General features: G+C 44.6%; 1 protein-coding gene across 3 annotated transcripts in view; it reads right to left on the bottom strand.

The window, feature by feature from the left end:
* The window catches only part of mmp23bb (matrix metallopeptidase 23bb), a 50,315-nt gene extending 34,857 nt beyond the window's left edge, over nt 1-15,458 (bottom strand). For 2 of the 3 annotated variants that reach the window (XM_059988284.1, XM_059988291.1), the window contains exons 1-2: nt 13,755-15,458; nt 5,803-5,945 (exon numbers count right to left, since the gene is read on the bottom strand). In XM_059988284.1, the coding sequence (XP_059844267.1) occupies nt 5,803-5,945; nt 13,755-13,904 (293 nt within the window). In that variant the 5' untranslated portion in view covers nt 13,905-15,458. Of the gene's footprint in view, nt 1-5,765; nt 6,569-13,754 lie in introns of those variants that run through there. The other variant, XM_059988295.1, reaches the window with a different exon arrangement.
* Between the last annotated feature and the right edge of the window lie 770 nt (nt 15,459-16,228).

The following is a 16,228-nucleotide window of genomic DNA, read 5'->3' as shown; positions in this document are numbered from 1 at the left end:
ACGTGCATAACCAACAGTAGTGAAAACCAAGAGCAAGCGACTGACTTGATGAAGGAAGCCCTGAACATCAGCGGAGATGGAGCATCTTTATTTCTGCCCTAAATGCAGCGGCGTAACGGGCAGTAAGTGCCGAGGTACAGGGAAAGGCATGTTCGACACACCATTCATACAGATCAAATCATTACACAGTGCAGTCAGGTAAACAATGCAGAATAAAGTGTGACAGCTACTGAGAAAATGCAGTACAGGTAAACAATAAGATACTAGATCAGGTAGATTGTGAGATTAAGCATCCATCTTATCACACAAGAAAATTGTTCAAGAGTCAGATAACAGTTGTTATTGCCTGGGAATTTGTGTGTGCCTACTCAAAATGAATGGTGAATCTCCCAATGCACTAAAGTGCCAGCGAAGCTCTCACTATTAGTAACCATTTTGGATATAGATACTCTTAACGAAGAGGAACTGGCTCTGCTTCCTGATTCTATCTTTCCAAACCTGATCTTCTGAGTTGCTCTAATATTTTGTGTGTGACAATCTTATCGCGTTCAGGGTGAAGAAATTCTTCCACAGGCCCTTCTAAGCTTGCTATGTCAGGAAATGTAGAGGAGGCTTGATGCTGAGCAGCAGAAATGATTTAGTGGTGAACAATAACTTTAATAATAAACTGCAAAATGACAAGCCACGAGGATTCACAAAACAAGAGAGATCAGATACAACAAGGTAACTGAAGGCTAGGAGCAACTTGCTGGGGTTCGTATGAGTGAACAAGGACTGTGGATGAGAGCTGGATTTAAATAGGCTGCAGGTGATGCGTTGTGAACGAGTAGCAGATGACTTCTGTGAGCTAGGAGGAGCCTATATATGCAGGCCTGACGGGATCCCTCCTACAGCCGGCCCCTGATGACCCAAGATGATCCAGATGGGTATGCTGGAACTTCTTGATGAGCAATGGACCCAAGATGTCACCAGACAGCACCAAAAGTCTCTCCCCTGGGCCATATTCTCCCAGTCAACCAGATTTTGCACACCCTGTCCACAGTGTCTTGAATCCATCAAATGGTGAACCATGAACATTAGACCAGAACTCCACCATCGGCTCCTCTGTTGGGGACTGGTAGCCATGAAGTATCATGAGTTTGGTGACAACCCTGTGGCAGAAGAGATGTGGTGACTTCCCTGTGGCAGCTCAGCCCACAGCAACTACTTCTTCCATGTGGAAGGGTTAGAGGCGGTGAAACATCACGGAAACTTCTCCACTTCCTGATTGGCTCTTTCTGACTGACCTTTGATCTATGGATGATAGCCAGAGCACAAATTCACTGAGATAAGGAGGAGGGAGCAGAAAGCTCGCCAGAAGCAGGAGGTCATTGTGGGTCTCAATCCAACACAATATCCTGGGGGAAACTACATGTGGGAGAACCAGTTCTGATGTCTCAGCAGCCGATGCAGGTCTGGGGAGAGTAGTGAAGTGGGCTGCTGGACCATCACTGCCATGATCACTGTGATCCCATTGATAGGAGGCAAACATGTGCTGAAATCTGTAGCAATGTGGGACCACGGGTATCGGGGGACTGATTGGGGCTACACCAGGAGCACCAGATACAGTCAATCACCCCAACAGATTCACAGGTGAAGTGTTACCTCACCCGGAAGGACTGTTTGGGGCCCTGAATAGTAGTGGGAGGAGGTGTAGTCGCAGGTGTAGCACCTGTCCTGCTTGCAAGGATAAGTGCCAGGAAGGAGATCGGTGGGGAGGGGAAATGGACAAGGGAGCGATCCCTGCACAAAGCAGAAAGTGTGGGGGGGGTGGAAATATGTGCTTGGTGGTGGGATCCCACTGGAGATGGTGTGGTGTAAGGTCCAGAGAACTATGTGCTGATGCAGAGGCTGGTGTGGTGATAGGTGAGGACAAGAGGAACCCTGTCCCTGGTGGGGTGACGGAAGGATGGGGTGAGGGCAGATGTGCGTGAAATGGAAGAGATGCGGGTGAGGGGAGTGTTGATGGTGGAGGAAGGAAAGCCTCTTTCTTTGAGGAAGAAGGACATCTCATTAGTTCTAGAGTGAAAAGATTCATCATAAGAGCAGATGTATCTGAGACAGAGGAATTGAGAGAAGGGAATGGCATTTTACAAGTGACAGGGTGGGAAGAGGTATTGTCCAGGTAGTTGTGAGAATCAGAAGATTTATAAAAAGATATCAGTAGATAAATTGTCTCCAGAGGTAGATACAGATTGAGAAAGGGGAGGGAGGTGTCAGAAATGGGCCAGGTAAATTTGAGGGCAGGGTGGAAGTTGGAGGAAAAGTTGATGAAGTCAACGGGCTCAGCATGAGTGCAGGAAGCAGTCATCAAAGTAGTGTAGGAAAAGTTGCTGAGTGACACCTGTGTTGCCCTGGAACATAAACTGTTGCACATAGCCAACAAAAAGTCAGGCATAACTGGGACCCATGTGAGTGAGTGCCCAAGGCTATGCCTTTGGTTTGAAGGAAGTGGGAGAAGCTGAAAGAGAAACTGAGAGGGAGGACCATTTCTGTCAGACATGGTGGTGGAGGGGAACAGGTTGGGTCTGTTATCCAGAAAGAAGCAGAGAGCTTTAAGGTCCTCCTGATGGGCAATGGAGGTGTAACGGGACTGAACATCCAGGTGTTGCTTTTGAGGTCGGTGGAGATCTACTGGGTAGACAGCACATTTTTCAAGTGCTCCAAAAGGCCTGGATGTAGTGTATTCCAGTCGCACTCCAACGTGATGGTTCTGAATTCCATGGTGGAATCTAGCACCGAGCTTGACACAGGCAAAGCATCCAATTATTTGCCTCCTTCCACTTCCCAGAAGGTTGAAACCCCGGAGCATCTCAGTGGTGATACCCTCCTATTGGTTGCAAACAGGTTTTGTCCCAGTTAGCGATTGCCCAGGTCAGAGCTCACTCAGTCAAGAGAGAAACGATGAAGGCAATCTTGGTTCAGTCAGTAACATACAGGGATCTCTGAAGTTTGAAATGTAAGACGTACTGGGAGAGGAAGGTGTGACATCAGGCTGGGGCTCAGTCGAAGCGATCAGACATTGGAATTCAGGGCTCCGAGGGAGGAAGTTGACTGGCGTGAGGTTACTGTATTGAGATGGAGAGTTGGTTGAGAGTGGTGAGCACAGTCAGTGGTTTCCTGCTGCCTCTGGACTTTGTGCTCATGTTGATGGACGACAACATTCAGGCAAGCAAACTCTGCTGGGCCATTGGCTGGTTCACACAAATGCCAAGCAGTGGAGACAATTTAGAGGTGAGCAATAACCTTTAATAATAAACTGCAAAACGACAAGGCATGAGGCACCTCAAAACAAAAGAGAACAGAAACTAAACATGACAAGGCAGCATAATAACTGAAGACATGGAGCAACCAGTGGAGGGTGGGTGGTTTGCTTGAGTGAACAAGGATTGTGGATGAGAACTGGGTTTAAATAGGTACAGGTGATGAGTTGGAAACGAGTGGCTGGTGACTCCTGTTAGCTGGGTGGAGACTGCACGTACAGACTTCACATTTTAACCCCTAACCTAAACCCGTACCTTCAAGTTTTATATACATCTGCTACAGGGAAAGCTTCCCACTAACTGATTTACTTAGGTCTCTCATGAGTTTCTGGTAAGAAACTGTTCATTCTCTCTTCTCCCCTTCTTATCAGGCAGAAGAAAGATCCACAAATGATTTTTATACACAGAGTGGTGAGTATATGGAATGAGCTGCCTGGGGAATTGGTTGAGACAGGTACAATAGTATCATTTCAGGGACAATGGGATGGGTACATGGAAGGGCAGAGTTTGGAGAGATACGGGGCAAATGCAGGAAATTGGGACTAGCTGGGTGGGCACTGTGGTCAGCATGGACTGGGTGAGCTATATCTGTGTTGTATTGCTCCTGTTTTGTGACTCTAACTCGGGTTGTGGAAAAACAGTTTGAGCTGTAGTAAAGATGCTCCCTGTCCCTGCGCAACACTGGGCATTGGTGTGGAAAAGGTGAACTGCTTCAAGTTCTTGGGCATCAACATCTCAAAGGACCCAATGTATTGTTGTAATTATGAAGAAGGCGCACCAGTGACTATACTTCATTAGGAGTTTGAGGGGATTTGGTATGACACCAAAGAAAACCATAAGACCATAAGACATAAGAGCAGAATTAGGACATTCAGCCCATCATGTTTGCTCCACCATTCCATCACGGCCAATTTAATCCCTTTCAATCCCATTCTTCTTCCTTCTCCCTATAACTTTTGATGACCTAATTAATCAAGAACCTATCAACTTTCACCTTAAATATACCCACTGACATGGACTGCACAGCTGTCTGTGGCAATGAATTTCACAGATTTACCACTCTCTGGCCAAAAAAAACTTCTCCTCATCTCTATTCTAAATGGACACCCTCAGTTCTGAGGCAGTGCCTTCTGGTCCTAGACTCCCCCACTGAAGGAAACATCCTCTCCACATCACTCTATCTAGGCCTTTCAATATTCAATAGGCTTCAATGTGATCCCCCTCATTCTTCTAAACTCCAGCAAGCACTGACCCAGATCCATCAAACGCTTCTTGTATGTTAACCCTTTCTTTCCTGGGATAATTCCCGTGAACCTCCTCTGGACCCTCTGCAATGCCAGCGCGTTCTTTTCTCAGTTAAGGGCCCAGAACCGCTCACGATACTCCGTGGGGTCTGATCAATGCCTGATAAAGCCTCAGCATTACATCCTTGCTTTTGTATTCTAGTCCTCGTGAAATGAATGCTAACATTGTACAGTTGTACAGTGGGGAGTATTCCGAGCCTGTTACGGAGGCTCCAATGCCCAGGATCACAAGAGACTGATGAGGGTCAACTCAGCCAGCTCCATCACTGGCAAAACTCTCCCCACCATGGAGGGCAACTTCAAGAGATGGAGGTACCAGAGCCTGAAGACCCACACTCCCACACTCAGTGCTTCTTCTCCTCCACTATCAGATTTCTGAACTGTCCATTATTCCACTATTCTTCAGTTGCACTATTTACTTATTTGTTTGTTTAGTTATTATTGTAATTTACAGTAATTTTTAATGTATTGCACTGACAGCTGCTGCAAAACAACACATTAACATGGCATAATTCAGTGATAATAAATCTGATTCTGATTTTGAAAGGGTAGCATCCTGAAATGTAAACTTAGCTTTTCTCTCCACAGGTGCTGCCTGCCCTGCTGAGAATTGTCAGGATACAGTACTGTGACATCCGTGTGTGACAATAAGCCTGATACTGATATGGGTCTCTATTTTGGACTGAGAGCGTGAAGGGAGAGGGGAATCAAGGCTGAGAAAAGGAGAAGCGGGGAGGGAGTGGGAAGCACCAGAGACCCATTCTGTAATGAGCAATAAAGCAATTGTTTGGAATTAAATGGCCCTGCCTGATGTCTCAGGGCTGGAAGTGTCTGCACTGGTGCCACCCACCCCGGCACTCCTTCTCTGCCACCTCTCCCACACCCCTGCCATGTGCTCCACCCTCGCCATTCCCAACATCCTTTGATCCTGTCAGATTTCCAAACTCACTCTCTGCTCCATGTTGACAAATAGCGTGCTGTGCAAAAGTCTTAGGCACCGAGCTATATATACGTGCCTCAGACTTTTGCTCTGTAATGTACTCTATTTTCACTTCTGAATTTCAGCTCCTGCCATATTTTACTTTTCTATTAAAGATGGTGTTTGAATTTTCCCACTGCTTTTGACAGCCAACTTGGTCTGCTGGCCCAGGAAGTGTACCTGAAGTAAGGTCTGCCCATTGCAACGATCCACTCACTTGTAGGTGATGTTGAAGTGATCCCACTTGTGGAGCAAAGGATTAATGGCGTACCGCTTACTGCGTCGCAGAAACATGTTGTGCATCTCTTCAGCTGAGGCTGGGATCTGGTACGATTTCCACAGTGCAGCTCTCCCTTCTTCCTGTAATGGAGATGGTGCAGTTAGACAGACTCCTGATGTTCTGGCTGGTGGGATCTCCTCCACCTTGCCTAAGTTCCTACATAAATAACTCCAGATGTCCAGCACTGGGGAACATGGAGATGGGGAGGACTCAAAAGCAAACTGACATGTAGCACCATCTTCATTAGGCCCTGTGGTTCCTCCTGGTGCTCTGGTCCCCCCACATTCCAAAGATGCACGGGTTAGGGTTAGTAAGTTCTAGGCATGCTATGTTGGTGCTGGAAGCATGCTGGCACTTGCAAACTACGAATTGTGTGTTCGTTAATGCATATGATACATTTCCCTGGATGTTTCAATGTTTTTGTGCACATGTGACAAATAAATCTAATCCTTATCTCAATATTTATCAAAGTATTAATACCCTGGTCTGCAAAGTGATCAACAGTGGAGTTGAGGAGCTACAGAGGTCTGAGGTCCCTCACTACCAGCTCCAGGAACTGTCATTATCCTACAGCCATCAGGCTCCTGAACTGTGGGTAACTTCTCTCACCACCGCTCTGAACTGATTCGATGACCTACAGACCTACTTTCGTGGACACTTACAACTCATGTTTTTGGTATTATTCATTTATTTGCATATTTTGTCTTCTTTAGCATGTTGGATGTTTGTCAGTCTTTGCCTGTTAATAAATATTTTTTTCATAAATTCTATTCTACTTTTTTCACTGGAACTGTCTACATGAAAATGAATCTGAGGATACCATACCTCAAGATACGGCAACACGGTAGCAGAGCAGACAATGCAACACTTCACAGTAACAGCAATCAGAGATTGGTTTTCAATTCCTGCTGCTGTCTGCAAGGAATTTGCAGGTTCTCCCCATGACTGTGTGAGTTTCGTCCAGGAGTTCCAGTTTCCTCCCACATTCCAAAGATATACAGGTTAGGGTTAGTAAATTGTAGACATGTATGTTGACACCGGAAGCATGGCAACACTTGCAAGTTGCCTCCTGCAAACGATACATTTCACTGTACATTTCGATATTTCGATGTGTATGTGAAAAAATAAGGCTAATCTTTAGACTACAGAGAGTTAGGAAAGAAGTTGGGAAGCAGGACCTCAAAGATAGTAATCTCGGGATTACTGCCTGTGCCACACGACAGTGAGTACTGGAATAGAATGAGGTAGAGGACAAATGTGTGGCTGAGATATTGGAGCAGAAAGTAGGGATTCAGATTTTTGGATCATTGGGTCCTCTTTTGGAGAAGGAGTGACCTGTACAAAAAGGACAGGTTGCACTTGAATCCCAGGGGGCCAATATCCTGGCGGGGAGGTTTGCTAAGGCTATCAGGAAGAATTTAAACTAGAATTGCTGGGGGTTGGGAACTGAACTGAAGAGATGGAGGAAGAGGCAGTTGGCTCACAAATAGAGAAAGCTTTGAGACGGTGCGAGAGGGAGGATAGGTAGGTGATAGAGAAGGGACACGCTCAGACCGATGATTTGAGATGAGTCTATTTTAATGCAAGGAGTATTACGAACTAAACAAATGAGCTTAGAGCGTGAGTCAGTACTTGTAGCCATGATGTTGTGGCTATTACAGAGACTTGAGTGACTCAGGGGCAGGACTGGTTACTTCAAATGCTAGGCTTTAGATGTTTCAGAAAGGACAGGGAGGGAGGCAAAAGAGGTGGGGGCATGACACTGTTGATCAGAGACAGTGTCACGGCTGCAGGAAATGAGGAAGTCATGGAGGGATTGTCTACAGAGTCTTTGTGGGTAGAAGTTAGGAACAGGAAGGGGTCGATAACTCTAATGGGTGTTTTTTATAGACCACCCATTAGTAACAGGGACACCAAGGAGCAGATAGGGAGACAGATTCTGGAAAATTATAATAATAACAGGGTTATTGTGGTGGGAAATTTCTCAACTATCGATTGGCATCTCCCTCGAGCAAGGGGTTTAGATGGGGTGGAGTTTGTTAGGTGTGTTTAGAAAGGTTTCTTGACACAGTATGTAGATAAGCCTATGAGAGGAGAGGCTGAACTTGATCTGGTATTGGGAAATGAACCTGGTCAGGTGTCAGATCTCTCAGTGGGAGAGCATTTTGGATATAGTGATCACAATTCTGTCTCCTTTACCATAGCATTAGAGAGGAATAGGAACAGACAAGTTAGGAAAGTGTTTAATTGGAGTAAGGGGAAATATGAAGCTATCAGGCAGGAACTTGGAAGCATAAATTGGAAACATGTTCTCAGGGAAACATACGAAAGAAATGTGGCAAATGTTCAGGGGATATTTGCGTGGATTTCTGCATAGGTATGTTCCAATGAGACAGGAAAAGGATGGTAGGATACAGGAACTGTGGTGTACAAAGGTTGTTGTAAATCCAGTCAAGAAGAAAAGAGTTTACAAAAGGTTCAAAAAACTAGGTAATGATAGAGATCTAGAAGATTATAAGGCTAGCAGGAAGGAGCTTAAGAATGAAATTAGGAGAGCCAGAAGGGGCCATGAGAAGGACTTGGCGGACAGGGTCAAGGAAAACCCAAAGGCATTCTAAAAATATGTAAGGAGCAAGAGGATAAGACGTGAGAGAATAGGACCAATCAAGTGTGACATTGGAAAAGAGTGTATGGAACCAGAGGAGATAGCAGAGGTACTTAAGGAATAAGTCGCTTCAGTATTCACTACGGAAAAGGATCTTGGCGATTGTAGGGATGACTTACAGCAGAATGAAAAGCTTGATCATGTAGATATTAAGAAAGAGGATGTGCTGGAGCTTTTGGAGAGCATCAAGTTGGATAAGTCACTGGGACCGGATGAGATGTACCCCGGGTTACCGAGGAAGGTGAGGGAGGAGATTGCTGAACCTCTGGCAATGATCTTTGCATCGTCAATGGGGACAGGAGAGGTTCCGGATTTTGTTCCCTGATTCAAGAAGGGGAGTAGAGATAGCCCAGGAAACTATAGACCAGTGAGTCTTACTTCAGTAGTTGGTAAGCTGATGGCCAAGATCCTGAGAGGCAGGATTTATGAACATTTGGAGAAACATAATATCATTAGGAATAGTCAGCATAGCCTTGTCAGAGGCAGGCTGTGCCTTATGAGCCTAATTGGATAGTGTGGAGGGTCTGTCAGAGGTTACAACGGGACATTGATAGGATGCAAAACTGGGCTGAGAAGTGGAAGATGGAATTCAACCCAGATAAGTGTGAAGTGGTTCATTTTGGCAGGTCAAATATGATGGCAGAATATAGTATTAATGGTAAGTCTCTTGACAGTGTGGAGGATCAGAGGTACCTTGGGGTCCGAGTCCATAGGACACTCAAAGCTGCTGCGCAGGGTGACTCTGTGGTTAAGAAGGCGTATGGTGTACTGGCCTTCATCAATCCTGGGATTGAGTTTAAGAGCCGAGAGGTAATGTTACCAAGAGGTCAGACCCCACTTGGAGTACTGTGCTCCTTTCTGGTCGCCTCACTATAGAAAGAATGTGGAAGCCATAGAAAGGGTGCAGAGGAGATTTACAAGGGTGTTGCCTGGATTGGGGAGCATGCCTTATGAAAATAGGTTGAGTGAACTCTGCCTTTTCTCCTTGGAGCAACAGAGGATGCGAGGTGACCAGATAGAGGTGTATAAGATAACGAGAGGCACTGATCGTGTGAATAGTCAGAGGCTTTTTCCTAGGGCTGAGATGGCTAACATGAGAGGACACAGTTTTAAGGTGCCTGGAAGTAGATACAGAGGAGATGTCAGGGTAAATTTTTTACGCAGAGTGGTGAGTGTGTGGAATGGACTGCCAGTGACAGTGGTGGAGGCAGATACGATAGGGTCTTTTAAGAGACTCTTGGATAGGTACATGGAGCTCAGAAAAATAGAGGGTTATGGGTAACCCTGGGTAATTTCTAAGATAAGGACTTGTTCAGCTCATCATTGTGGGCTGAAGGGCATGTATTGAGCTGTAAGTTTTCTCTGTTTCTATGTTTCTATTGTTACCTACTCGTGACACATGACAGTGGAGCCCTTGTCATGTGACTGGGGTTGAAGCTGTACTGGACTTGAGGTGATGGTCTTGTGATGGTGGAATGACGTCATTTTCCCGCCAGTAGAGATCATGTGATGGGTTTTTTTTACAGGTTATACAAGGTAGACCCCACCCTGTGAGGAGGGGCAGTTTGTGGCTGGATTTGCCAGGTTGACTTCAAGCCACTGCGTGTTTGAAGTGATGACGCAGTTTAGCTGAAGGATGAAGTTTTTATTTAATGCCTAAAGTTTAAGAGGTCATTGCCAGCAGGTTTTTATGATTCTGTTAGTTCGAAATTAGTGGAGAGTGAAGATTCGAAGTTGGAAGTTAAAGATCGAGGAGAATCGCTTTCTACGGTGAAACGGGGGTGACCTTTGTTTGATCCTTATTTGGAAGGATTTCATTGACTATCTTCGTGTTAATCCCTAGGTTTAACTAGAAAGGATTGAAGGTAGTGGAGAAGGAAAGGTCAGTGCCTTTAAGCCGTTCTGTTTCGTGAATTCTTCGTGGGAAGTTTGACGTCGGGGATCGAAGCAAGCGACGTGAAAGAGAACCTAAATCGTCTTATAAAGTCTCTCCTTTTAAATGGACTGTGAGCATATCGAACTTTTGGCAATACCACTTTAAAGAACTGTTTTTGGAATATCACTTTACGAACTGTTTGGGCTGCCGCTCAGCAGCTGTTTCCGGTTACGGTAGTGTTTGTTTACTTTTGGGGGGTTTGTTTTCTGTGTTTAATAAACGTGTTGTTTGTTATAAGAAACCCTTGCCAAACTCATATATTTATTGTTGCCTGAATACGTAACACTATATGGTAACCTATACATACTTTGATAATAAATTTACTTTGAACTTTTGAACTTTGAGAAATTCTGCTCAGCAATTTGAGTTATTCTTGTGCATCCAAAACCTGTCATTAACCAAAGTCATAACGTGATGCTGGCTATGGTAATGTTAACTGTACATAGCTTGACACCAACAATTAGTCTCATCTCCAAGCTCCTCCACACTGTCTCCTCCACTCTTCCAGCTGTGCCGGCAAACTGGGAAAGGGGATCAGTGGTAACTGGTTTATTCTTGTCCCACGTGCTGAGATACATTGTACCTGAGTAAGGAGATTTGGGGCTGGAGGGATATGGGCAAAATGCTGGAAATTGAGACGAGCTGGCTGGGCGACCAGGTTGGTACGGACTGGATGGGCTGAAGGGTTTGTATCAGTGCTGTATTGCTCTACGATTCTATGAATTTCAGTGAAAAGCTTTTGTTTGTTTGCCATCCGTACATTGGTACCCTGCGGTAGTACAAAAGAAAAAATCATAACAAAATGCAGAGTAAAGAAAAAGTGTAGTGTAGGAAGAAAATAGGGTGGTCAGTTGTGAAATCAAGAGTCCATCTTATTGTTCAAGTGTAGTCTTATAGCAGTGGGGTAGAAGCTGTCCTTGATCCTGGTGGTCCATGCTTTCAGGCTTTTGTGTCTTCTACCCAATGGGGAGGGGGGAGAAGAGAGAATCTCTGGAGTGGGTGAAATCTTTTGGTTTATGTCAACTAATTTACCAAGCAAGATGTGTAGACTGAATCCACGGAGGGCAGGCTGGCATTTGTGATGTTCTGAGCTGCATTTTTCACAACTCTTATGGTCGTCACCTGTCTCCCATTACACTGAAGATACAAAAGCCTGAAAGCACAAACCACCAGGCTTAAGGACAGTATAAGACAGTTCCCCAGGACAATAAGATGGACTCCTGACCTCATCATGGCTTTGTACCTACGATTTACTTGCTTGGCAACTGTAACAAAATACTCTGCAAGTCACTGCTTTCTCCCCCTGTGCTACCTCAATGTTCTTTTGCAAAACGGGTAAACAAATAAGGTACAAAGACCTTGAGGAGGTAGACAGAGAGATCAATCATACAAGATTCCATTCAAGAATTTTGTAACAGTGGCAGAGAAGCTGTCATTGTGCCTGGTAATGTGTGCTTCCAAGGCTTTGTATCTTCTGTGCAATGGGAGTGGGGAGGAGAGAAAGGCCGAGGCGGGAGGTGTCTTTGATTACTTTGGTTGCTTTGCACAGGCGGCGGGATATGTAGCAAGAGTCGATATAGGGGAGGCTGGTGACTGTACTGCAATAAACATTCTGATACCCTCTTGCATAATAATTGATTCTCAATCCAACTGTTTGTAATTAAGAAGGGTGATCAAGGAAAATTCAATACAACAAAAATGTCCAACCTTGAAAATCACCGTAATTTTTTTCCTCCTAGGATTTTCTCACTATTTCATTGATAAGTAATTTCCGGAGTCTAGGCTTCGTCATTGAAATAACATTGTGGAAGACACAGAGAATATTGGAGAGTTATTATGAGCAGTTTTAGGCCACACCCAATAAAGAATGTGTTAGCATTGTAGAGGATCCGAGGAGATGCATGAGAATGGTACTTAGAATGAAAGGGTTAACGTATGAGGACCATTTGATGGTTCTGGGCCTGTACTCACTGAAGTTTAGAGAATAAGGTGGGATTGAAACCTATCGAATATTGAAAGATCTAGATAGAGTAGACATGGAGAGAATTCTTCCAATACTGGGGGAGTATAGGATCAGAGGGCAGAGCCTCAAGATTGAAGAGCAGCACTTCAGAACAGAGATGAGGAGGAATTTCTTCAGCCAGGGGTGGTGAGTCTGTAGAATTTATTATCACCAACAGCTGTGGAGGTCAAGTTATTGGATATATTTAAAGTGGAGATTGATAGGTTTGTGATTAGTTAGGGCATCAAAGGTTAGAGGGAGAAGGCAGGAGAGTGGGGTTGAGAGGAATAATAAATCAGCCATGATGGAATGGTGTAGCAGTCTCAATGGGCTGAATGGCCTAATTCTGCTCCTATGTCTTATGGTGTAAAATTACATAACTTTTTAGCAGAGAGGGATTTATCCTGGTCATTAAAATAGTCATATTGTCATAGAGCACTACTGCACAGAACCAACCCTGAGCAAGTTCAAAGTGCAGTTAACATCAAAGTATGTATACTATATACAACCTTGAGATTAGTCTCCTTACAGGCAGCCACAAAACACAGAAATCCAAAAGAACCCATTAAAAAAAGAAGGCAGTCAAACACCCAATGTGTAGAGAGAGAGGAAAAGAAAACAAGTCATGCAAACAAAAAATGAGTGCATCCACAGACATAAAACTACGGCCCCCGTTCAGTGCAGGGCCGAGTAACCGTCACAGAGTAGTGAGCTGAACCAACCCATCCTTCACCTCCAGCCCCGACATCCTGACCTGGCCAGGGGCTTAACTCATCCAAACATTGGGTGATTCCTCACTCCCACTTGCTGCTTCAATATGCTCTCAGGACCCATACCCACCTTTCCAATTCAGCCTATCTATGACTCTGCCGAGTCCAGAAGATAGCTCTGCCTACCTTCCCAAATGAGCTGCATCACCCAGCAACCCACAAATTTTACATTAGCCTGATCACAGGCCAATGTACAATGACCAATTAACCTCCTCGAATATCATTGGCCTGTGGGAGGAAACCCACGTGGTCATGGGGAGAATGTACAAACTCCTTACAGTCAGCGCCGGAATTGAACTCCAAACACCAAGTGCCCTGAATTGTAGTAGTGTCACACTACTATGCTACTGTAACACCCTAAATATATCAAAGCAGTTATACAAACTTTAAATCAAATTGTATAATTCCTCAATATCGATGTTATAGTTCTCCCCAAAGGGAATATTAACACTTCCTTTCTGTAAATAGATTAATAGTTTACTTCTCTGGCCAAATTTTTGTAAAACTCTCTCTTACCAGCTCGATCTTCCATGTAGGGAAAGCTTCAGGGTGACTGGGGAAGAGCAAGGCTATCCAGAGCAACAGAAACAAAGAGAAACTCCAGGAAAATAATCCACAATCAGCCTTTTTGGACTGGTAACACATTTCGAAAGGCTTCACCCACATTTCACTCCACAGACGCTGAAAATACTTCTTAAGGAAATACAAAGGTAAAAGTTTCTCTAGATGAGTCCCCGTTAGCAGTATTAGCAACAATCTCTAGCATATTTCAGTTCTCAGCATTGTTATTACATACGTAGACATGCCACGAGTAGCTTACAGCCCTCTCTCAGCGTTACCTCTCAAGATTGAAAGCAGCTGTACAAAGCTGGAGAAGACAGCAAGGGCAGCCTCGTGGCAGCACAGAAATCCTGCCTCTGTTTAATTTACAACCTGGAACAGTACAGAGTTCAGACAGGCCATTCGGCCCAAAAGTTTGTGTTGAACTAATTAAACTAGGAATGAGATGAGACCTTAAGACATGGGATCAGAACTAGGCCATTCAGGCCATCAAGTCTGCTCCGCCATTCAGAACATAGCTGATTTATAATATTGAACAGTACAGTAGAGGAACAGGCCATTTGACCCACAGTGTTGTACTGAAACAGCTAAAAAGCAAATCAAAAACACCCAAACACTAATGCCTCCTATCTACACAAGGGCCATATCCCTCCATTTTCCTTACATCTATGTGCCTATCTAAACATGTCTTAAAAGCCTCCAATGTATATGCCACCACCACCACCATACCAGGCAGCACATTCCAGGCATCCACCACTCTTTGAGAAAAAAACTTACTCCTCACATTCCCTTTGAACCTACCCCTCTCACCTTCAATGCATGCCCTCTGGTATTAGACCTTTCAACCCTGGGAAACAGATACTCCCTGTCTACTCAATCTATGCCTCTCATAATCTTATAAACCTCCATCAGATCTCCCCTCAGCTTTTGATGCTCCAGAGAAAACAACCCTAGTTTATCCAGCCTCTCATAATAGCACATGCCCTCTAAGCCAGGCAGCATCCTAGTAAACCTCTTCTGCACCCTCGCCAAAGCCTCAACATCCTCCCGATAGTGGGACAACCAGAACTGTTTGCAATACTCCAGATGTGGCCTAACCAGAGTTTTATAAAGTTGCAAAATAACCTCCTGACTTTTGAACTCAATGCCACAACTAATAGAAAACGAGCATTCTGTAAGCCTTTTTAACCACCTTATGACCTGTGTGGCCACTTTCAGGGAGATATGAACTTCAATCCCAGGATCTCTGCTCAGCACCACTGTTCAGGATCTTGTGCTTAACAGTGTGCTGCCTCCTTGCATTTGCCCTACTGAGGTGAAACACCTCACATTTTCCTGGATTAAACTGCATTTGCCATTTCTCTGCCCATATCTGTAACTGGTTTATATCGTGCTATATCACTTGCCTACTTCTACACTATCCACAACTCCACCACTCTTAGTATCATCTGCAATCTTACTAACCCACCCATCTACATTTTCATCCAGGTCGTTCATATACATCACAAACGGCAGAGGTCCCAGCACAGATCCCTGCAGACCACCACCACTATTAAGTCCCTTCAACCACTAGCCTTTGTCTTCTATGTTCTGAATTGAAACAGCCAATTCACCAGGGACCACATGCATTTTAATCTTCTTGGTTAGGCTCCTATGCAGAACTTAGTCAAATGCCTTTCTAAAATCCATAGTAGACAATATCCACTGCCCTACCCTCATCATTCCCTCTCATCACCTTGTCAAAAATCTCAATCAATTTGGTAAGACACGACCTGCCCTGCACAAAGCCATGCTGGCTCTCCCTGATTAGGCCACGTGTTTCCAAATGCTCATATATTCTATGCCTAAGAATTTTCTCCAGCAATTTCCCTACAAATGACATGAGACTCACCAGTCTATAGTTCCAAGGCTTTTCCCTTCTTCCCTTCTTAAATAGAGGGACAACATCAGCTAGAAAACCAGTCCTCTGGGACCTCGCCTGTGGCTAGAGAGGATAGGAAGATACTGGTCAGGGCCCCAGCAATCTCATCTCTTGCCTCCGTCAATAAATTGGGGTAAATCCCATCAGGCCCTGGGTATTTATCAACTTTAACACTCATAGGAGGCCCAATACATCTTCCTATTTGACCTCTAAATGCCCTAACGTATTTATACACTCAGAACGGATCTCCTGGCCCTCCACATCTTTTTACATAGTAAATAGTGAAGCAAAGTTCTCATTAAGTACCTCACTCAATTTTTCTCAGTATCTAAGCAAATGTTATCATCCTCTCAACCCCATTCTCCTGTTTTCTCCCCGTAACCTTTAATGCCCTTATTAATCAGGAGTCAATCAGGTTCTGCTTTAAATGACTTGGCCTTCACAGTTATCTGTAGCAATGAATTCCACAGATTCACCACCCTCTGGCTAAAGAAATTCCTCCTCATCT

This window comes from Hypanus sabinus, chromosome 2 (genome assembly GCF_030144855.1).
Source record: "Hypanus sabinus isolate sHypSab1 chromosome 2, sHypSab1.hap1, whole genome shotgun sequence".
Classification (NCBI taxonomy): Eukaryota; Metazoa; Chordata; class Chondrichthyes; order Myliobatiformes; family Dasyatidae; genus Hypanus; species Hypanus sabinus.
The sequence above is the reverse complement of the archived record's forward strand: the minus strand, read 5'-3'. Positions and strand labels throughout refer to the sequence as shown.